Below are 22,713 nucleotides of genomic sequence, written 5' to 3' on the forward strand. Positions count from 1 at the left end.
ACTTGTATCTGTAACGCTGACACAAAATGAATCACTCAAAATAACGCCAGTGAACTGAATATAGTAGTAACTTAAAATATCAAAAAGTGCTCTTCTAAAGCCTTGCCTGCATTGTTAGGAAAAAAAAAATGCTGGAGGAGGAAATATTTGTTGTATGTATGTAATATGTGTGGCCTCTTTTATTCTCTCTATCTGCCTTTAAACCTACTCACTTCACAACCTCTATCAAAACTGTGTTCAGGTCCAAGGCTCAGGTTCAGAGGCACCCTGATCCACGTCAAAACAAACTTGACACAGAAAACAACACAAGGTTCCAATTTTCTCATTTTTATTTAAAAGGGACACACGTACCCTTTTTATATGATCTTCATTAACATCACTTTAAACATACCACAAACTTAAAACACTGCATTACCTAGTAAAAATAAATTACTGAGGAATGTAACAAAAAACAGTCAAGGAAAAGTGCAGCAATCATAGTTGCACTATAGGAGGTGTCTAAGGCTCCATTTAATGCTCTGGGTTTACTGAATAATTCCAACCCTGCTGTAAGCAAAACAAAGTTAAACAGTACAAAGGATAATAATAATAATAATAATAATCATCATCATCATACTATAAGATTTCAAGACTAAACAAAAATCATGTTGGTTCCCATATATTGTGCGTATATCATATCTATTGTGGGAAGGGTGGTGGCATGGGGTAGGGCACCATCGGTGGTGGGGGTGGTGGCTGTTGGGCCTGTGGCGGTGGTGGCTGAGAGTTGAATGGGAATGGCGGGTGGTTCATGCCATTCTGAGCAGCCCTCTGCATGGCCCCGAACTGAGGGGGGCCCTGGAAGCTTTGGTTACCAAAGGCACCCACCTGGTTTGCTGGAGCACCAAAATTACCCTGTCCATTGCTGTTGCTATAATTGCTATTACCATAGCTACCACTGGAGTTGCCACCGTTGCCTCCATAGCTGCCACCATTTTGGGCCTTGCTGCCACCAAAGGCACTCTTCGGCCCATTGCCAAACCCTCTATCGCTGTCCCTGTCCCTGTAGCTACTACCACCAAAGTTGCTCCTCCCACCCCCAGAATACCTATCACGGCGGTCGTCCTTGTAGCCACCTCTTCCCCCCCTTCCACGACCTGGATGAGATGAAGACATGAGAGAGAGAAAAGGAGAGAGTGGGTTCAGACCATTAATACAATGAACCTACAACATGGCAGCAATACTAAGAGACACTCAGGAGACAAACTGCGCCCTTTAGAGCCCTGAAATCTTAATCACTGACCAACACACAAGAGACAGATACATCAAATTCTGCGTGTACATTTTACCTCCTCTGTCCTCTGCCATCTGGATCAGCTTGGGGTTTATGGCCTGGTTGGCCTCACGGAGCACAGAGATCAGGTCACTGGCTTGTTTCATGTTGTTGGGGGTGAAGAAGGTGTAGGCTGTGCCCGTTTTTTGACTTCGGGCTGTGCGTCCAATGCGGTGGATATAATCCTCGGAGGAGTTAGGGTAGTCATAATTGATGACAAATTTCACATCCTCCACATCTGTGAAAGTGTTGCAGTGTGGCAAAACAAAACATGGAGGGCCACACAGGATTTTGCACACCACAACAGCCAGATCAAAGGGAAAAGTTAGCAACTGAGAAGGCTGGGGAAAGAAAGTGGTCGTTAGGCTGTGGAGGAAACGTGTTAAAAACAACATGATATCGTGAACACATCTACTCCATGGGAATACTACTGTGGGAAGAGAGAAACGATGCACACTCCAATTGCTTACCATAATCAAAAAGATCGGAAAGACATTCACTCTCCCTTATGTTACCAAGGGAGACAAAAAAAATGGATTTAAGTCTTACCATAAAGGAGTATGCATTCACTAGTCCTTTCCCAATGCAGCGAAATCCCCCACAAATTGTCAAGTGACATCCAGGAGCTTCTACGCAGTTGGGCCACGATATGCACTGGGGCGTCCTCATGTGCCAATATAGGACCATTGAGTGGTACATTTTTGCAGGTCCGTTTTTCCCAGTACACTCTCAAAAGAAGCTTGATATTAAAGGCCGCACTGCACGTCTTGCCAAGACAAAATAGACCAAGTACTAATTTGAACAGGGGCCCCTTCAAAAAACATGAAAGGCCTAACCATTGAACCCTGTGGGACCCCTCAGCAAGCACAGAACAATTCCCCCCACACCCTTCATCAGTCTCATCAAGGCAAGATCTTCCAAGAAGCCAGTGTTCACTTGAGAAAATGTCTCTCGTTGGCAGGTCTCGACATGACTATAAAACGCAGGCGAGGGAGGAACTTTGGTTTGAGCTGTCTCACTCTCTTTCTCCTCTCACTAGGTGTTCCCACTACCCCCTACACACATGTGCCAGGTCTCATCAAATTTTCAGAGACAAAATATTTCAAACTGCTCTCTCCATTTCAAGAAATCCAGCACTTTGACGGGAAAAGAAAACAACTGAAAGCTTAGACAGGCTCACAAGCACCCATGCTATGTGATACAAGCTCCGAAAGGTAACAATTGTTCCAAATCTCAAACCAGTGACTTGCAATATAGCGCTCTCTGAACACAACAGCATGCAAGGCAAAAGTCACAGCATCAAGCATAACTTTTTTTTTTTTTAAACGTTTGAGTTGGAAACAGCTGGATGGCATTTGTCAGGTGAAATCCATGGACAGAGAACAGATGTGTGTGTATTTCAACAACATATCAGGGACAAAGGCTTAGCCACACAGCCTTTTGAAGATCACTGGCACACAAGAGCTTTCACCTCTCTAGGCCCACTGGGTGGCAAGCCAGTTGAGCACTTCCAATATGTCATCCTTCTCCCTCTCGAGGCCTGGGACTGTCATGCCTAGCGCCTGCCACAAAGACTCCACCTTAAGGTGAGAAAAACTCAGAAAATGCATAGAAAAGTTAAAGAAAGCAAAACCACTTTCTTTAAAATAAGTGTAACACTGATAAGAAAGTGGTGCTACTCAATGGCATACTGACCTAAGCCACGGGAGGCCACGTCTGTTGCAATGAGGATTGGAGCTTTGCCATATCTGAACTCTGAAGGGAGAGAATCAGCATTTAATTGAATTATGGGGCGACCTGTGACCGCGATTAATCATTTTTTAAAACCTTAACTAGCAATGTGCAGCTATGTGTAGCAATGATTTATTAAATCTCACCATTGAGGACCCAGTCCCTCTCCTGCTGGCTCTTGTCTCCATGAATTCCCATTGCTGGCCACCTGTGACAGACAGATTGAGCATTAAACACTGGCAAGCAGGAGCCATGAGAAAGCACTCTTACATAACCAAAATGTTTACAGAACAGAAGGATTCAGATAAAGAAAAGACATCCACTGAAGGGACAGAAGAGGACATCCATACCCATCTCGTCTCATCCTCCTGGTGAGCTCATCACAACGCCTTTTGGTCTCCACAAAAATAATGGTCTTGTTCTCCTTCTCACTCATTATCTCCTCCAGCAAACGGATCAGTCTGACAGAGAGGAGAGAAAACAAGGTTGAAACACAACCGTTCCTCATCATGCCAGTTGATTGACTAAAACCGATAAAGTGGTGGAAATAATCTACTGACTTGTCCTCCTTCTCCATGTCACTGCAAACATCAACTATCTGTAGGATGTTGTGATTGGCGCTGAGCTGCAGCGCTCCAATGTTGATCTGGACGTAGTCCTTCAGGAAGTCCTCAGCCAGTTGGCGAACTTCTTTAGGCCATGTGGCGCTCCACATCAGGGTCTGACGGTCTGGCTGGTGAGGACAAGGGAAAGGACTTGTAACACCTTTTGGCAATTTCAAAGTTAATTTAATGAATTCACTGAACTGTTGAAGAATTAAGAATGCACCAGTCGGACATTTAGGTATCAGTAACAGTTGCCTTTGCAGGTTGTTTGACAGGTTTATGTTCCATTTCTATTAGTGTGTATTTGATTTCAACTTATTCCTCTCATACACAAAACTGTAGTGGTCATACTGGTGGTGCGACAATTTCTCAGAAATGTCAAATGTCTGCCAGGTGAAAGGAAATAACACAACTTACCCGGATTTGGTCAACTATCTTGCGGATTTGAGGTTCAAATCCCATGTCCAGCATGCGGTCAGCTTCATCCAGCACCAAGTAAGTGCAACGACGCAAATTAGTCTTACCACACTCCAGGAAGTCAATGAGACGACCTGGGGTGGCGATGCAAATCTCAACACCTTAGATAAAAACAGCAAAAACACATTATATGTAACTGAAATACCTTAACACAGATAATCAAAACAAATGCACAATGGCAAAGAGCTGGATGAAATGATGAATGAATGAAGTAATATTCACTTCGAGAATCACATAGTAAGCATACCCCTCTCAAGGTCCCTGATCTGGGGTCCTTTGGGTGCACCACCGTAGATGCAGGTGCTCTTGAGACGGGAGGCCCTGCCGTATTCAGCAGCCACTTGCTGCACCTGCTGAGCCAGCTCACGGGTTGGTGCCAGCACTAAGCACTAAAGGAAGATGCATACAATTAAAAAAAAAATTAATTAACAATCAAATATACACGCTGTCTATATATTGGCCATTTACGACAACGTTTGGTGGATATTTAGCTATCCATAGAGCAATATATTTATCAGTATGATATGAACACTAGGCATCATCTGGGCCTTCAAACTGTGATAACTTTTCTTCTCTCCCTTCATGTTGAAATGTACTTACAATAGGTCCATCTCCATGCTCCAAGAATGGCTGATGTTGGATGTGCACAATTGCAGGCAGAAGGTACTGTAACCCAAAAAAAGTAACATGTAAATGTACATGTAACTTTAATTCATAATGCACAAGATTATGTCAGTGTTTCCAAAAGGCAAGAGCTGCCAGTCAAGTAGCCAACCATTTCCACAACATCAGTAGGGTATGTTTCTTGTATCAGCTGAGTGGTGTTAAGTGTTTTAAGTTGCCAAAAAAATAATCTTAAATACTCTCAATCTTAAATGGTGATGTTTATAGAGTAAGCTTCTGCCAGAATGCCACACACGCACACTGCGCACTGATGATCATGCCTCCCACATCTACAGTAACTGGTGGTACATGAAGCAGAAGCGGTCTTGTTTATGCTCGGTAGAAATGGTTTGAAAAAGCATAACTGGAAAACAATTCACTTACTGCAAGGGTTTTTCCAGACCCAGTTTGAGCGATGCCAACCATGTCTTTGCCACTGAGGGCAACTGGCCATCCCTGAGACTGAATGGGGGTTGGTTCAGTCCAGTTCTGTTTGACAATAACATCCATGACATAGCCTGAAAAAATAAGATATGCAAGTTCAGTTGTTGAAAGTCAGTGTTTCTGAAAATGACACAGTGGATAAAGCATTAATTTCTACTCACTTGGAAATGCAGCTTCATGGAATTTTACGATTGGTTTGGGGCAATCTCTGCCTTTGACCGTAACTTCTTTGCTTCGTCTGTACTGCTCAACCTCTTGCTGGAATTGGAAGAAGAAATTTTTAAAAAATGATTGATATTCACATTTATCTTTTCCACAACCAATGTTATGCGTTACTGTTTAACTCTGTGTGTGAGTCAAAATGTCAGTACAAAAAAAAAAAGTGAGAAGCCGTCCTTACAAGTGGTCTGCGGGTGACATCTGGGTGTTCCTGGTAGAAGTTCTTCTGAAACTTTGGAAGCTCATCCAGGTTCCAGTGCTTCTTCCGCAGCCTCTCACCAGGGTTGCCAAACTTTCCTGGAGGAGGTCCACCCCTATTGCCACCTCCACCACCACCAAAACGAGGAGGTCCTCCACCATACCTTGAGTAAAAGAGCACAACATAAAACTACCTCCAGAGATGGGAGATACTAAAGAAAAATCCCACCATTCTTTCACACAGGAGGTCAGTGACTTACTCATGGTTAGTTCTACTCAGCCAATGAAAACAGCTGTGAAGTTTAAGATTCCTGATGATGCATAGTGATGCCTACGGGCCACCTGAATGTGGTTTGAACAACAAGATGACGCTATTGTTTACAGTTCTCAGTTTTGTTCTTCTTTCTAGAGATGCTACTAGGGATTAAATGGCAGAACATCCACGTCTCTGCATACTGATTTTTACTGTTTTTTTTAACCTCTCTCTTGTGAGCTCTCCATCTACATCTTTACAGACATGCAGTACTAAATCACCTGAATGTCAATTCAGCATGGTCTCTGTGTTACATATATACTTCCCTGGATTAAATTCCTCTTCCTTGTTTTGTAGCACCTTATAAACAATTCATACAAAAGGGGGGAAGGGGTTTTAAATGTGTGCACAGTTAAATAAACATTTGTGACAGGAGTTAAAAAGCATTTCCTTGTTCTCCAAACAGGGAAATACTTGATACCCTGGAGGCAAAACTTGGAACTGAATACTGAGCAACTGAAATGCAAACACTGAGCATCTCTGGTGTTTTCTCAACAACGCTCACTGTAAACAGTTTCCAACAAATTGTTTCTGTGGCCAAGCCCAACACAGTTCACACAGGGACACATTACAGTGTCTGCTGCTTGAATATCGCCTTGCTAATGCATAGATAGTCACCAGTAAGGTTACACAGCTACATTACACTGTCAAATTACCGATCTGAGTTTAACGTTACCGGTTCCATACAACGATAAAACGGGGACGTCTAGGGGCTTAGTTTAGTTCCGGTAAGAGGTGACACAACTACTGACAGCCTGGTCGTTAAAAATAAATCGGCAAGATCGCAAAACCGCAAATAAAGACACCACTGCGTCACATGAGAAGATAACAAGTAGGCTGTCGTGCAAACCGCTGAGCCACCGACACAGAGCCGTCGGTAGCTGCCATTTTACCTCTAATCAGCAGGGGATCGGAGAATATTACATACACGTCAAGTCAATACAGGGACACCAGACAGCATATCAACCTCCACATTTTCATACACGAATATAGCTAAATAACAGTTACTGACGGCATACCGAAGGCTGTGTTTTGAAAACACAGCTGTGACAGCAGTGCCACTAGCTACCGTTTGCTAAGCTGCTCATCCGGGCTAACGTTAAGAAACCCGGAGCTGACACTTGACTTACCCTCTATCTCTGCCACGATCTCTGTCTGAAAACCCAGGCATTGTGTAGAAGAATATCGTGGGGACAAAACTGACTTCGTCTGGATCCCGTTAGCCGGCAAACAAAACAGGAAATTAATCTACGAGCTAAAGTCGACACGGGGAAAGTAAAAAGAAAATGCCGGCAGACAAAAGTCTGTTTGGAGAGACGGATGTGAAGTCAGCTCAGGCGGATAACATTGTATCAATGCGCGTCACACCGTGGCACCCGCTGTGGTACTATTTTATTTCCGTACACAGGTCTTCAGTAATAGAACGTGATGGTGACGAGCTCCACTGAGCAGGTAGACAGCCCTGTCAGTGTCTAAAGTAAGAAAAAAATCATGGGAATATTTTAATTAGACGACGTGACAGATAACTCTCTAGCTGCCGAGCCTATCTATCTTGTTGGGCGATTCAAACCCAATATAGTCTAATACAACAGTCCTGCAATAAATCCTCCTCCATGCAGCTTATAATGTTCAGGTTTTGTTGAAACTATGTTAGAAGCGCTGATTCGCCTTAATAATCATTTTGGAGGCTGTGGCCTGTGATACTCTTTAACTGGAATGCATTATATATCTTAACTGGCCTGTCTTCATTGACGATGATGTGGACAAAATAATAGAAATGTCTGTCAGTACAATGAAACTCATCCATATCACTATTTCATTCCCATATGTGATGCAAATACATTGTTGTTTGCAATACCACACAGACTGGCACTTTATATATATGATTTGTCTTCTAGTCTGTATATTGCTTGTATTTTGTGTATTGTCTGCAAATATGATGTACATCTATGATGTTTGGGATGGACCCATGACTGGAACCATTTTCCTTGTGCGTGTTAATGCACTTGGCCAAAATCTTATTCATCACTTATAAGAGAAAAAAAAGATGCAGACATTTATTTTGTCAGAATACAATTTGTATTATCAGCTGCATTTTTACAAAAGTACCCTACACATAACAACGTGTGATGCAGGGAGAAACAGTCTCTGGTGTCAAAGCTCTGTGATTTGTACCCTAATGCCTTCAGTGCAGTAGAAAGGACGACTAACATCCTTAAGTCAGCCGCTGATGATGTCTGACAAAGCAAATCTCAGCAAATCTTTGCAATATAACACTATCATGTACATGTTTATTTGTAACACAATCAATTGGGAAAAGAAACGTGTGTGAATTCAGTCCAGAAAATTCTTCTGTGAAAGAACATTTTGACATATCCCACCAAGCTCCATCTTCATCTTGTCACCTTCTGATGCAATACTTTATTTCATTTGGTTGAAGTTAAAGATGTGAGACATACTGATACCTGCAGGGACAGAAAAAAACTTTTCACACAATTAAAATGATAAAACCAAAGTATTCATTTTTACTACATTTAATGTACATATGCTCTTTTCTTTAAATATAATAGCAACACACAAGGTGATCATAACAATCTTTAAAATCCTTATTTAAAATTCATCCGCTTTTACAAATTTACAATTTACTCCTCCTTTATTTTGTAAATGGTAATTTCTTGTGCAATATCACAAAAACACAATGACTAAAATGACTGAATGATGCAGCATTTGATAAAATGCCTGCAGTACATGTGCACCCGATGGAGAGACCCCCACATCAGCAGGAGTTTAGAAGCGCAGATAGAAATAAGTTAAGCTGCTATATTCACAGTACCAGAGGAATGAAAATGACAGTTACTTTGGAAGTATTCAGCTTAGTGTAAGACCCTTAAAATCTGCCTATTTTGTACTTTTGTGCTCTTTACAATACAGTGAAATTGCAGCACTGTGCAGGAATTTATGTGTTTTTGTCTTAAATGCACGATACGTCTTAATTGTTCGTTTTTCACTTGTGTTGCTGAGCCCACTGTGATCTGTAAGCACCAGGAAGCACACGCTTGTTTACTGTTTGATTTAATCAAAACTGCACATTCTGACCTTCTGTCTAGGAAGCCTGTTGTGATGACATGATACCACCCAGTAAAATAGTAATACCACTGAAAAATAATAGTTCCAGTACTTACTGTTGTGCGGTCACTGCTGTCCCACTCACTCATACCAGGGATATTTAGATCAGTCTAGGTTCTTACATTGTCCAGGCTTTTGTTTTTTGTCTTAAAGACAGAAAGGAGAGACGTTGGACTTAGCTTTCACCTTTCCCATCACAGTTTTCTTATTGCAAAGAGCCAAACCAGCTGCTTAATTTGTAGCTTTAAATGCAAAATGTTGCCCTTACACAAAAAAGCCATGTTCAGTGTTCAGAATACAGACACCTGTTGTGACTAGCCAAGCATACAATAAGTCAATACTTCATCAGTGAATAAAAATGATAAAATATATGAGGTAAAATCTGACTTACCACAAACCATCTTACACAATTCATCTCTTTGTTTGCTGAGTTCAGTGTTATTGGCTGTTAATTGTTCTGTTGCTTCCCTGAGGTGAGCGTTAACTTCCAATAACTGGCTTATCTCTGTGAGCAAGTAGGTTTTGCTTTTACTCACTGTTGGAGCAAAGTGAACAACAAAACAGGAACTGAATATTCTCACATGCCGTCATATTCTTAAAATCATTATAAAATCAACAACATCTCAAATGTTCTCTCCTCTTATTAAAAAACCTCACTTTGGGCTCCGAGGCCAATGATTCCAGCCAGGAGGAGAAGACACGCTGCTCCCAGAAACACTGAAGAGGTTCCGACATGACTCTTCCTTACTGAGTTTACACTGACCACAGACACTTAAAAAAAAAAAAAAAAAAAAAAAAAACAAGACAGAACATCAGGATCAGAATTTTTAGGATACTACAACCTATTAAAATACATTAAATGTGTGTTACACACATTGCTGTTCATATACAAGAAAATTCAAGTAAAACATACATTTAGAGGCTAAAATGTCACACTACCAAAATACCACACCAATTCACACAGAACAATTAACATAAAAAAATCAAGGAATTAAAATCAAAATCTGTGTCATCCCTGGTGTTTGCACAAACACACTTATTGATCTTGTTGTGTCCATACCTGGATGTGGACCCTCTGCAGGTCTTTGTGTATGTGGTGGTATGCTCTCCACCCAGGGATTGTCATACACTCTCAGGCTTTCTGCACTGACATAGATATCCACTATATTCTCCTTGTCGTCCTGATCACAGTGAACCTTCCTGGCGATGCCCAGCTCATCGTATACACGCTCTGACATTATTTCTCTTGTGGCTACTGCACATCAAAAAACTTCACTTAAATAAGCTTAAGAAAGAGGTTAGTTTTTAAACTTGATATAATAGACTGAGACTGGAAACTCTGATGATGGTATAAAAAGGAAGAACAGCAAACAGGAAGTCAGAGCTGAGAACCATCTAGGCATCTGCTTGTTCCCTCTAAATCCACCTGATCAGTGACATTTGAGTAATGTTTCAGTAAATAAACCAAAAACAGAGGCAGGACAACAATAAGTGGGCTGCGTGACTCTACGTGACATAACCCTGTAATGACAATGACTTTTCCCATGCTGAGCAGATTTAAAACAATATATAGGTTTACAATTTACATTAAATAAAGTTAAGTCATTTGCAAACCTCTGTTTTCCACCCAGAAAAATGTGTCTGAATGTTTTTTTTAAAAGTCATATAAGGTGAATTTGTGGATATGTATTGTAATACATTTCCTTTCAGATACTCCTCCAGCATTAAATCTGCAAACCCACAGTCCACCCACACAGCTGTTTTCTTATGTTGCATAATTAGAGCTCCTGACACCTCCCTCTTGGGGTGAGACAACTTATCATTCTTCATACATACAGTGGTAACTTCATGTAATCCCCAGTAAAGCTCCATCCATCCTCCACCTGACCAGAAGACTGTGTTTATGTGCAGAGACTTTAATATCTGTGGATTCAACTACATGACTTTGGTACTGATGTGCAGCACAAGCAGTTATAAAGATGAATGGAAATATCCTGCCAAAATAATCATCATGTCCTCAGCCTTCTTTAAATACTTTTTATAAAACTGGGGAAAATTTTAATTAAACAGGAAATGATAAACTTACAAATGAACTACATTTTGGGAAATTACAGTGTAAAGCTTTTAGAATATGGAGTATTTATTATTATTAATATTGCTTAAGTGTAGCCTACATTATTATTGCTGCTGAGGAACAAAATATGATATATTTATATAATATATATAACAGTTACGTGTGTGTTTTGGGCACAAATATTTCAGTGATATATTTACAAAATAATGAAACACAAGATGTGACAAAAAGAATCAGTTTTGTTAATGCAACCACTTTTTTGTGATCAAGGTTTATTGATTTTGAATTAATTATCAGAATCAGCAATACATCACCAAAGGCTCATCACATAAAAAACAGACAAAAAAGATAAAGCAAGGGAAAAGAAAAACATGACAATAATAATGAAAGTACAACAGAACCTTCCCCTCCCATCCACCCACCCAGAATCCAGGCCACCAAACCCGACCTGAGGGTATAACAGTAGTGTTTTGAATTTTGAATAAGGAAAGCTGTATCAAGATATGTTAAAATCTGTGCCTCAAAAGTATGTTTGCTGCTTTTGGCACAGTTAGAAATGTTCTCTTCTTATTGTAACCTCTTTTTTGACTGGAAATGAGAGAACTGATGCCCCTGGTTTCAATAAATTCAACCATTGATATAAAGTCTATTGACACTGAAATTATTACTGTGTTGAATCATTTTTTTAAAAATTGAAAACATCATTTATAACTGATTTTTTTTTCAAATCATTATAAATGATTGTGTGAGTGTGAGAGTGTGCTAAAATCATTTATTTCATTTAAGTATTTTCTCACAGATGAAGTGTAGTTCATTATTACATCTTAAATCATTCCAGTTTTTTAAATCACGCCACGTGTTTTGAATCTGAACACAGTCTTCATCTTTAGGACCTTTACGTCCTCCATTATCCGGCTGACTGTTTCTCCAGTACCTAGAGATAAACAAAAACCATTACCAAACCATCACTAAAATATTAGAAATCAATACTGTTGATATATGTGACTTGTACCTTCAAAACAAGTTATTACGATTTTAAAGGAACATTAAACATAAATAAACACAGAGCATTGGTTTCATTCAGGAGTCAGATCTTGGATGATTAATATCACACAGTTTGACTGTAGACAGACGTTACACACACACCAGGTCTTTATGGTCAATATATAAAGCACAGCAGAGTTCATCTCTTCATCCTCTGTGTCCTTTAAAATTTTGATTTAACTCTGTTCAGATTTTGTTTTCAGAGCGACATTAAGACTGCTGGGAGTCCTGGACTTTAATACAGATTAATTAATGAAGTAGACATTGTGTGTCTCTCTGTTCTGACGCACAGTTTGAATGTAGCACAGTGACGATCAATAAATAAGAAACTGGAAAATATCTTACGTTGTGGTGACCTCTGTTCCATCAACCCATTTCCAGACATTTTCCTTTTCTTTGTCATTCAGACCAATCCAGATGTTGTGGCCCAATGAGCTGAGAAACCTCTAGATTTCAGAGAGACATTCATCATTATATTTTCTTTACTGACCTTCCAAAGACATCAGGTCTACCTAAAGAGCTCTCCTTTTGACATGTCACAGTAGGAAAATCACAGGTGTAGATTAAATTAATGATGGCTGAATTTCATTTAGCTGCTTCAGTTTCAGGGTCCTGGTTGTTTTCATGACGACTCGCTGTCACACTGTCATGACTTATTCAGACACTTGAACAGAACAGAGCCATTGTTCATGTTATTATAGTAACACCTGTGCTTTTTCTACCATGACAAGTCAAAGGTTTATGATGATGATGAAGGTAGAAGGTTAAAGGAAAGTTTTTGTCTGTTTTCATCTCCTTTTTACTCTGCTCATTTTGTGTATTCAGCTTTGCAGAAGTCATTATCAACCTCTCTTCCTCTTTTCAGACATTTCAGGAAGACTGAACCTGATTTACCACACTGATCTTCATTTTTTAAAAGGCCAAATACCCAAAGTTTTCTAACACACACTGAAAGTCCTAATATCCACATGATGAATTTGGGAACAGAAGCATGTTTTAGGTTTTCTGTTTTACATTTTCAGCCCTTTTAAAACAAGAGTACATGCATTCAGAAAATAAAATAAGAGAGCTCAGTCAACAACAATAGCTTTTATTGTTCACTCACCTGTTCCTCTGTACCAGATACAATCACCAGGTGTGCTTTTTTATTTTCACAGAACTGTTTGCTGTCATCCCAGCTTTTTATTGAGGTGGAAATTAAATAACAACTGATGTTAAACTTTATCCAGTCAGCAGGACAGAATGATGTCTCTGTTTAATGACACAAATTTATATGTTTCAGTCACAATACTGCAGGTAACCTCATGACAAGACAAGAGACAAAACACAGAGCATCAAGCAGAAATACCACTCTCAGCTTTTATATCTGTACTGTGTTATCCATCTGTCAGTGTCTAAGATAAAAACCTTATTAAAGGAATAGTTCAACATTTTGGAAGTTTCTCTCTTTTCAGTCTTTGTATGAAGCTAACCAGCTGCTGCTCCAGCTTTATGTTTACCATACATTACAGTGGTATTGATCCTATCATCTAATTCTTGGCTCAAAACTGTATTTTCCAAAAAATCAAACTATACTTTTAATCAAAATCAATATTCGTATTTCTACTCACCGAGTTGCTTTTGTAGTTCATCTCTCTCTTTGATGAGATTTTCCTTGTCTCTCTCTAACTGGTTTGTCTTTTGCGTCAGGTTGACATTGAGTTGTTTCATTTCACTGTAGTTTGTCTGTAGTTGGTCTCTCTCACTGGTCAGGTTGACATTGAGTTGTTTCATTTCACTGTAAATTGTCCATAGTTCATCTCTCTCTTTGGTGAGATTTTCCTTGTCTCTCTCTAACTGGTTTGTCTTATGCGTCAGGTTGTGATTGAGTTGTTTCATTTCACTGTAGTTTGTCTGTAGTTGGTCTCTCTCACTGGTCAGGTTGACACTGAGACTTTTGTCTTGAATCACTGTCACAACAAGGGTCAAACGTGAATGATCACTTACATATACTTAAATAATTTATCATAATCGTTGGTTTGAATAGATGAATTTGGAAAACTTACACAGGACCACCAGGGCAACGACTACTGCCAGGAGGAGAAGACCCAGCAGAACCAGAACCACTGCAGCAGGTCTGACAAGATTCCTCTTTTCTGGAGGGACACTGACTGAAATGGCTGAGAGCAAAAATAAACACCTTTATTACACACAGTTCATTATAAAGTAATTAGTGACCTTACTTTAACCTAGATTTTCCCATTTAATATCTAGCTTTGTTATAAAATTCTACATTACTTAATGTTATTCGTTGGAGTTACTGTTTAATGTCCACTTTTAGAATGAAAAGCAAGACGTATCAACAAATTTGTTATGTCTTCCTGAACATTGTATGAATACATAAGCAGTTTTTAATCCAATACTCTATGTATGTCGGACATGTAAGACAGAATAGCAGACAGATAGATACTTTGCTGTTGGTCCTCAGTGGTGTTGTCCTGTAATTTCGGAGGTGTGCTTCCCTCTGCCCAGCAGTTGTCATAGATTGTCACAGAATCGATGTCTTCACAGATGTCTACATTTCCATTCTTCTCCTCTGTCTGAAACCTAACTTTCTTGGTGAGGTCTGGCTTGGCGTAGATATCCTCAGACATACTGTTCTCTGACTTTATCTCATATGATCCTGATGTAGTCTGTTCTGCTTAGACCAGTGCAACTGTATTTTAGTATGTATGTTATCACTTTGTGCTCTTTCAGTTATTTAGAAACAGGGAAGTTAATACAGTATATGACACTTGGCCACTTAGGTTGTCATAAATCATCATAAACAAAACAGAGATAAGAAATTTAGAACAGTCAAGTCAAATTTTATTATCCCACTAGGGGAAAATTGGTTGCAGCCAGGTATTACAAAAACACATTAATTCCATCATAAATACAACATAAAAGACAGTATACCTGTTAGAACACAGGGTGTACTACATATGAAGACAAAACAGCCCAAGTTGCAGAGTGAGGGAAAAACCGCAAATTCAGCCCACTGATTGCAGTGCAAACAAGAGTCTTTGAGTCTTTTAGTCCTATGAGTTGGAACTCTATATCTTCTACCTGAAGGTAGAAGTTCAAACTCCCACTGCAAGGGATGGTCCAATAGTCCAATATGGCATAGGCCTTCCTTATGATCTGCCAGTTGTAACTTTACTGGCCACTCTAACAAGCTAACTAAGCCTATTCGTATTGGCCAGATTCAGGTTCAGAAACAACGCCACAATACAAAAGGACAGAACAGATTCATTAAAAGTTCTATAGAACAGAGCCACAATTTTTCTCAAAAAATAAAGACGTTGTTGTAACCTCTTAGAGATGGCATCTACATTAGCCTGAAAGCACAACTTATTGTCAAAACAGTACCTAAATACTTTTAGTTCTCCAACAACTCAATCTCAGTACCCTTAATTACTGAGGATGGGTACCTACTTCCTATTATGTCCTTGGTTTTGGTCAGCTTGAGGAAAGACCCCTTACACCATGACACAAAGTCATTAATGACCAGTCCCCTTCAACTCCTCAAGAGAGAGGACCTCTCTCTCTCTCTGCCCAGCTTCTCAACAGCAGCTGCTGCTCTCTGATCCCCATGAGGCCTGCCTGCAGCAGACACCTACACTGGACTGAACCTTGGTAAAGGTTCAAGGCAAGGCAAGAGCCCACCAGAGGATTTAAGATCAAGCACCAGCAGGTATGATACGAAGTCTGCCAGCTGGGTTCATCATCAAAAACAGCCACAAAGCAGAGTTTGTGTCAACCAGTTAACTCTGCAGGCTACAGACAAGCTTCAGCAACACATCATCAAAAGCTCATTAAAACAGACAAAGAGGAGGAAGTAAGGGAAAAGAAAAACATGACAATAATCATGAAAACAGAAAAGAACTCTCCCTGCTGCTGTTCCCTTCCCCTCCCATCCACTCACCCAGAATCCAGGCCACCAATTCCGACATGTCTCAGTCCTCTCTGTGACCTCAAGTCTTCCCAGTGTATGTAGACCTTCAGACACTACACCAGTGTTTGTGTTTCTTGTGCTGTAATTCTCACCTGGATCTTTGCTGCTGCCTGTTTCTGCTGTCTACTCACCTGCTTTGCCGGCATTACCGTGCCACGCCACTAACATGCTCCAAGCTTCCAGTTCTCACTGCTCTCCCGAGCCATTCCATTCACCTGCCACTGCCTGCTGGACTTCATCCCCCTCACCTGTCCCTTGCCGTTTCCTGGCTTCACCTGGCACCCAGGACTCCCTATGCCTCGTCATCTCCCTACATCCTTTCCCCCACAATTGATTGCCTGTATTTAACATTTAAACCACTTACCTTTACTTTGCTGGAATCTGTGTCTGCTCGGGGGTCCTTAAATAAACTGTTTTTGCTAGATGTAAGACACTCAAACAAATATATTGACTGGTTATTGATTTATTGGTTTGTAATTGTAATTTAAACAGCAAATAGTTAAAAATATAACATCACTGAAAGATTTTATGTCAGAAGTTTATTTACAAGGGATGTGCATGAATAATCGATTAGTTGATTAATCGAATCGAATAGTCCACATCTATTTTGAAGAGTCAACTAATTTTTATTTGACTTTTTGAATTTTGAATCAGGTAGAGGTGTGAGGTCTTCACAGGAGTTATTGTTTTAGTAGTTTCATAGGAGTTTAATAAAGGTTTGCGGGCTGTTAACCGAGCTGCTGCAAATGTTACCTTGTGTCATTTCTAGACACTCAGCTTGTTTTTATGTTAGGATTCCTTCAGTGTTCATCGTTCCGGAGAGTTTTACTGGGAGCTGAATTATCCACGAGGCCTCACTGAATGAAACAGTTTCATATTCAAAAAATCAGTGTCTCTCTGCGTTGTGGACACAGGACGTTGAGAGCGGCTGTTTGCTCAGCTTGTTTCTCTGATTTCTAAAGATCCAGATGGCTGATGAAAAAAATCCTTTATCTGGTTTAAGATTAGAGTTATAACATTTTATAAAGTGACAGTGACGTGACTTGAAACATAAAGAAAGTAGTTGGGTGAAAATGTTTTAATGTCTGGCTGACAGCCAGCACTTACAGAAAACACTGCGGATTTGTAGCACCTAATTGCTCATGTGACAGCAAACAACAGGAACAAACTTAAAAGATTTCAGACGATATGTAGTTAAAGCTCTGAAAAATAATTTGATGGAAGCCAAGAAAGTAGCAATAACAACTGATGCACGGACAGCTCTCTCATCTGATTCTTTTTGTCACTGTCACCTGCCATTACATTGACAGTGACTGGAAGACTTCAGGTTCTGTGCTTTAGACTACAGCAGTCGTGTGACTGTTAAATTACTGAAAAAGTCTAAAGTGAGAGGTCATGTTGGAAAATAGCATCATTGTGTTTCCTTTTTAATGCAGGGTTGTTTTGTGGTTTTTCAGTTTCTCTTGTAATGTAAAGCACTTATTGCTGAGTACTTAACATTTGAATTAAAATGTGCTAAAAATTACTTTAGAGGTCAACATAATAAGATCAAAGTATTTTTGAGGTTTGTGGTTCCCAAACATAGATTTTGTTGAGTAATCTGTTTATTGTTTGTTGATGAACTGACTCATAATTTTATCTATGAAATGGAAAAATGTCCTCAGATTATTTCCAGACGAGCAGCTAAAAAACCCCATGGGTTTCATTTTCTAGTCATTAGAAATTAAAGAACAGCTAGTAGATTAGAATTTGTTAATCCAACTTGATAAAGAACTTAAATTAACTTACCCTACTCCACTATCAAAATTATAAGTGTGTTGGATGTGAATGTGAGTGTGGCAGTAAAAGTTATAAAATACTTTTGAAATTTAAAGTAATTTTAGTACTTCTTTTGCAAATGTTTGTCTTCTTTGTGTATATTTATGTATATGTTTATTCATTGCTTATGTATTCTGTGAAATTGGTTAATTATTTTCTAATGCCTTTATAATGTTTATTATTAATCTGATGCCTTATTATTGTATTGTCAAATAAAAAAAAATCACTGAATAAATTATCCTCATATTAAATTTGATTTAGTGTTGTGATCTTTTGGTGTAGTAGTAGTTACAGGCCTCAAAGTACCCCAAAATAAGCTGAATTTCAGGAATCTCAGTTAGGAAATGATGCTTTGAGGCATCAAAAGTGGTTTCAGACAATGCTGGAAAAAAGGGTTCCTCAAGGATTCCTCAACCTGATGAACTATCTTAAGATGCTCAAAGAACTGACGTGTTTAAAAGGTTTCCTGGAGGTTCCTCAAAGGGTCCTGCCAGTGTGGCAACCTTAGGAACCCTAAAAGGACCCTCAAGTATCCTTCACTTTTAACAGTGTACAGTGCAAAAAACATGACTCATCACGACAACACATTATTATTATGGTTTGGGTGCAGGGTACGTGTTAACAATGACATCACAACTAATCAACTAATTGATTTAAATTGGCTTTATTAATCAAAACCAGAAACTAATTGAAATGCCCATCTGTCAGGGCCTCAACAGGTTGGACCCAAATGCACGACTCCAGACACTGTTCGTGAGGTACGCCAGAGGTTTTATTGGCACCAGAGGAGAATCCAAGCAGAGGTACAAAAAAGGGGCAAATGGCAGGTCAAAAACTAGAGGCGACGTCAAAAAATGCTAGAACACTGGTACAGGACTCAATACAAACTGGTACAGGAGGTAGGGAAGGGGGAGCTTAAATGGGGCACAGGTACAACCCATAGGGCGGGGCTGTTAATAAGGCATGAGGGCAGGACAGGAAGTAACTGGTCTGGAAAGAGATACAGGGTTTCCCAGTGAGACCAGTTCCCAGAACAAGACCTTAAAGGTGGGGGAAAACATTACTAGCAGCTGACAGGGGATGTGACACCATCCCTATTATTTATAGATTAAAATTTCAGTACAAAGATGCTCTGCTTTACTTTCTCAGGAGGAGAATATACAGGTTGTTATTATTTTACATGTGTGAGCAAAACAGATGTGGAAACAGTCCAAGAGCACCATAATAATTTGATTTCATTTAAGTATTTTCTCACAGATAAAGTATAATTTATCATTACATCTCAAATCATTCCAGTTATTTAAATCAGACAGGTCTGTAATGTGAACACAGTCTTCACCTGTAGAACCTTTGGACCCTCCATTATCTGGCTGATTGTTTTTCCAGTACCTAGAGATGAACAAAATTTTAACCATTACTAAAATATTACTGTTGACATTTGTGAATTGCACCTTCAGTCATATTATTATGAGGTCACATGAAATTATAATTTTAAAGGAACATTAAACATAAATAAACACAGAACATCGGTTTCATTCAGGAGTCAGATCTTGGATGATTAATATCACACAGTTTGACTGTAGACAGACGTTACACACACACCAGGTCTTTATGGTCAATATATAAAGCACAGCAGAGTTCATCTCTTCATCCTCTGTGTCCTTTAAAATTTTGATTTAACTCTGTTCAGATTTTGTTTTCAGAGCCACATTAAGACTGCTGGGAGTCCTGGACTTTAATACAGATTAATTAATGAAGTAGACATTGTGTGTCTCTCTGTTCTGATGCACAGTTTGAATGTAGCACAGTGACGATCAATAAATAAGAAACTGGAAAATATCTTACGTTGTGGTGACCTCTGTTCCATCAACCCATTTCCAGACATTTTCCTTTTCTTTGTCATTCAGACCAATCCAGATGTTGTGGCCCAATGAGCTGAGAAACCTCTAGATTTCAGAGAGACATTCATCATTATATTTTCTTTACTGACCTTCCAAAGACATCAGGTCTACCTAAAGAGCTCTCCTTTTGACATGTCACAGTAGGAAAATCACAGGTGTAGATTAAATTAATGATGGCTGAATTTCATTTAGCTGCTTCAGTTTCAGGGTCCTGGTTGTTTTCATGACGACTCGCTGTCACACTGTCATGACTTATTCAGACACTTGATCAGAACAGAGCCATTGTTCATGTTATTATAGTAACACCTGTGCTTTTTCTACCATGACAAGTCAAAGGTTTATGGTGATGATGAAGGTAGAAGGTTAAAAAGACTTCTATTATAATACTCACAGCTTCCAATGTCTCTTTTTTTGTCTGTTTTCATCTCCTTCTTACTCTGTTCATATTGTTTATTCAATTCTGCAACTTCTCCTTTTCAGGCATTTCAGGAAGACTGAACCTGCTTTACTACACTGATCTTCATCTTTTTAAAGAGTATGCAGAAAATAAAATAAGAGAGCTCAGTCAACAACAATAGCTTTTATTGTTCACTCACCTGTTCCTCTGTACCAGATACAATCACCAGGTGTGCTTTTTCATTTTCACAGAACTGTTTGCTGTCATCCCAGCTTTTCTTTGAGGTGGAAATTAAATAACAACTGATGTTAAACCTTATCCAGTCAGCAGGACAGAATGATGTCTCTGTTTAATGACACAAATTAATATGTTTCAGTCACAATACTGCAGGTAACCTCATGACAAGACAAGAGACAAAACACAGAGCATCAAGCAGAAATACCACTCTCAGCTTTTATATGCCCTACAGTGAGTTATCTCTGTCAGTGTCTAAGATAAAAACCTTATTAAAGGAATAGTTCAACATTTTGGAAGTTTCTCTGTTTTCAGTCTTTGTATGAAGCTAACCAACTGCTGCTCCAGCTTTATGTTTACCATACATTACAGTGGTATTGATCCTATCATCTAATTCTTGGCTCAAAACTGTATTTTCCAAAAAATCAAACTATACTTTTAATCAAAATCAATATTCGTATTTCTACTCACCGAGTTGCTTTTGTAGTTCATCTCTCTCTTTGATGAGATTTTCCTTGTCTCTCTCTAACTGGTTTGTCTTTTGCGTCAGGTTGACATTGAGTTGTTTCATTTCACTGTAGTTTGTCTGTAGTTGGTCTCTCTCACTGGTCAGGTTGACATTGAGTTGTTTCATTTCACTGTAAATTGTCCATAGTTCATCTCTCTCTTTGGTGAGATTTTCCTTGTCTCTCTCTAACTGGTTTGTCTTATGCGTCAGGTTGTGATTGAGTTGTTTCATTTCACTGTAGTTTGTCTGTAGTTGGTCTCTCTCACTGGTCAGGTTGACACTGAGACTTTTGTCTTGAATCACTGTCACAACAAGGGTCAAACGTGAATGATCACTTACATATACTTAAATAATTTATCATAATCGTTGGTTTGAATAGATGAATTTGGAAAACTTACACAGGACCACCAGGGCAACGACTACAGCCAGGAGGAGAAGACCCAGCAGAACCAGAACCACTGCAGCAGGTCTGACAAGATTCCTCTTTTCTGGAGGGACACTGACTGAAATGGCTGAGAGCAAAAATAAACACCTCTATTACACACAGTTCATTATAAAGTAATTAGTGACCTTACTTTAACCTAGATTTTCCCATTTAATATCTAGCTTTGTTATAAAATTCTACATTACTTAATGTTATTCGTTGGAGTTACTGTTTAATGTCCACTTTTAGAATGAAAAGCAAGACGTATCAACAAAATTGTTATGTCTTCCTGAACATTGTATGAATACATAAGCAGTCTTTAATCCAATACTCTATGTATGTCGGACATGTAAGACAGAATAGCAGACAGATAGATACTTTGCTGTTGGTCCTCAGTGGTGTTGTCCTGTAATTTCGGAGGTGTGCTTCCCTCTGCCCAGCAGTTGTCATAGATTGTCACAGAATCGATGTCTTCACAGATGTCTACATTTCCATTCTTCTCCTCTGTCTGAAACCTAACTTTCTTGGTGAGGTCTGGCTTGGCGTAGATATCCTCAGACATACTGTTCTCTGACTTTATCTCATATGATCCTGATGTAGTCTGTTCTGCTTAGACCAGTGCAACTGTATTTTAGCATGTATGTCACCACATTGTGTTATCTAGAAATCAGGAAGTAAAGACAGCTGATGAATATGTAGATTTACAATTTACATGAAATGAAATGATGTCATTTGCAAACCTCTGTGTTTTCCACCCAGAAAAATGTGTCTGAATGTTTCTTTTAAAAGTCCTATAAGGTGTGTTGTTGTACATTTACTTTCAGATACTCCTCCAGCATCAAAGCTCCTGCAAACCCACAGTCCACCCACACAGGTGTTTTCACTTATTTTGCCTAACTAGAGCTCCTGACACCTCCCTCTCCACCCTGATGGTTTTGTTACTCCTGTTGGGGTGAGACAACTTATCTCATTATCATTCTTCATACATACAGTGGTAACTTCACGTAATCCCCAGCAAAGCTCCATCCATCCTCCACCTGACCAGAAGACTGTGTTGATGTGCAGAGACTTTAATATCTGTGGATTCAACTACATGACTTTGGTACTGATGTGCAGAAAAAGGATTACCAATGATTACATTTTATTTTGAGAAATTACAGTGTAAAGCTTTTAGAATATGGAGTTTTTATTATCATTATTGCTGCAGAGGAATAAAATATTAGGGTAAAATTGATAGTTTGGGCTTTGA

General features: G+C 39.3%; 3 protein-coding genes across 3 annotated transcripts; all 3 read right to left on the minus strand.

The window, feature by feature from the left end:
* Nucleotides 1-306: 306 nt before the first annotated feature.
* On the minus strand, nt 307-7,297 carry LOC108875925 (probable ATP-dependent RNA helicase DDX5). The gene is made up of 13 exons (XM_018665137.2): nt 7,093-7,297; nt 5,633-5,813; nt 5,394-5,490; nt 5,173-5,306; nt 4,726-4,791; nt 4,373-4,514; nt 4,066-4,226; nt 3,604-3,776; nt 3,394-3,504; nt 3,190-3,251; nt 3,008-3,067; nt 1,329-1,550; nt 307-1,136 (listed from the first exon to the last, which is right to left on the minus strand). The coding sequence occupies exons 1-13, from the start codon at nt 7,131-7,133 to the stop codon at nt 679-681; spliced, it is 1,908 nt and encodes a 635-aa protein (XP_018520653.1). The 5' UTR covers nt 7,134-7,297; the 3' UTR covers nt 307-678.
* Nucleotides 7,298-11,424: 4,127 nt separating this feature from the next.
* On the minus strand, nt 11,425-14,920 carry LOC108875812 (C-type lectin domain family 4 member G). The gene is made up of 6 exons (XM_018664951.2): nt 14,656-14,920; nt 14,252-14,365; nt 13,817-14,155; nt 13,312-13,457; nt 12,552-12,652; nt 11,425-12,096 (listed from the first exon to the last, which is right to left on the minus strand). The coding sequence occupies exons 1-6, from the start codon at nt 14,837-14,839 to the stop codon at nt 11,940-11,942; spliced, it is 1,041 nt and encodes a 346-aa protein (XP_018520467.1). The 5' UTR covers nt 14,840-14,920; the 3' UTR covers nt 11,425-11,939.
* A 3,850-nt stretch (nt 14,921-18,770) lies between these two features.
* On the minus strand, nt 18,771-22,078 carry LOC108875813 (asialoglycoprotein receptor 1-like). The gene is made up of 6 exons (XM_018664952.2): nt 21,843-22,078; nt 21,439-21,552; nt 21,004-21,342; nt 20,498-20,643; nt 19,846-19,946; nt 18,771-19,389 (listed from the first exon to the last, which is right to left on the minus strand). The coding sequence occupies exons 1-6, from the start codon at nt 22,024-22,026 to the stop codon at nt 19,236-19,238; spliced, it is 1,038 nt and encodes a 345-aa protein (XP_018520468.1). The 5' UTR covers nt 22,027-22,078; the 3' UTR covers nt 18,771-19,235.
* Between the last annotated feature and the right edge of the window lie 635 nt (nt 22,079-22,713).

Source organism: Lates calcarifer, linkage group LG5 (assembly GCF_001640805.2).
Source record: "Lates calcarifer isolate ASB-BC8 linkage group LG5, TLL_Latcal_v3, whole genome shotgun sequence".
NCBI lineage: Eukaryota > Metazoa > Chordata > Actinopteri > Centropomidae > Lates > Lates calcarifer.

Coding starts and splice junctions, on each gene's coding strand:
- LOC108875812 (XM_018664951.2), bottom strand. CDS start 14,839: ATGTCTGAGGATATCTACGCCAAGCCAGACCTCACCAAGAAAGTTAGG. Junction 14,366..14,655: donor CACTGAGGACCAACAGCAAA/GTATCTATCTGT, acceptor TTTTGCTCTCAG/CCATTTCAGTCAGTGTCCCT. Junction 13,458..13,816: donor TGAACTACAAAAGCAACTCG/GTGAGTAGAAAT, acceptor GTCATTAAACAG/AGACATCATTCTGTCCTGCT.
- LOC108875925 (XM_018665137.2), bottom strand. CDS start 7,133: ATGCCTGGGTTTTCAGACAGAGATCGTGGCAGAGATAGAGG. Junction 5,491..5,632: donor ATGTCACCCGCAGACCACTT/GTAAGGACGGCT, acceptor TTCCAATTCCAG/CAAGAGGTTGAGCAGTACAG. Junction 5,307..5,393: donor CCATGAAGCTGCATTTCCAA/GTGAGTAGAAAT, acceptor TTATTTTTTCAG/GCTATGTCATGGATGTTATT.
- LOC108875813 (XM_018664952.2), bottom strand. CDS start 22,026: ATGTCTGAGGATATCTACGCCAAGCCAGACCTCACCAAGAAAGTTAGG. Junction 21,553..21,842: donor CACTGAGGACCAACAGCAAA/GTATCTATCTGT, acceptor TTTTGCTCTCAG/CCATTTCAGTCAGTGTCCCT. Junction 21,343..21,438: donor CGTTGCCCTGGTGGTCCTGT/GTAAGTTTTCCA, acceptor TTGTTGTGACAG/TGATTCAAGACAAAAGTCTC.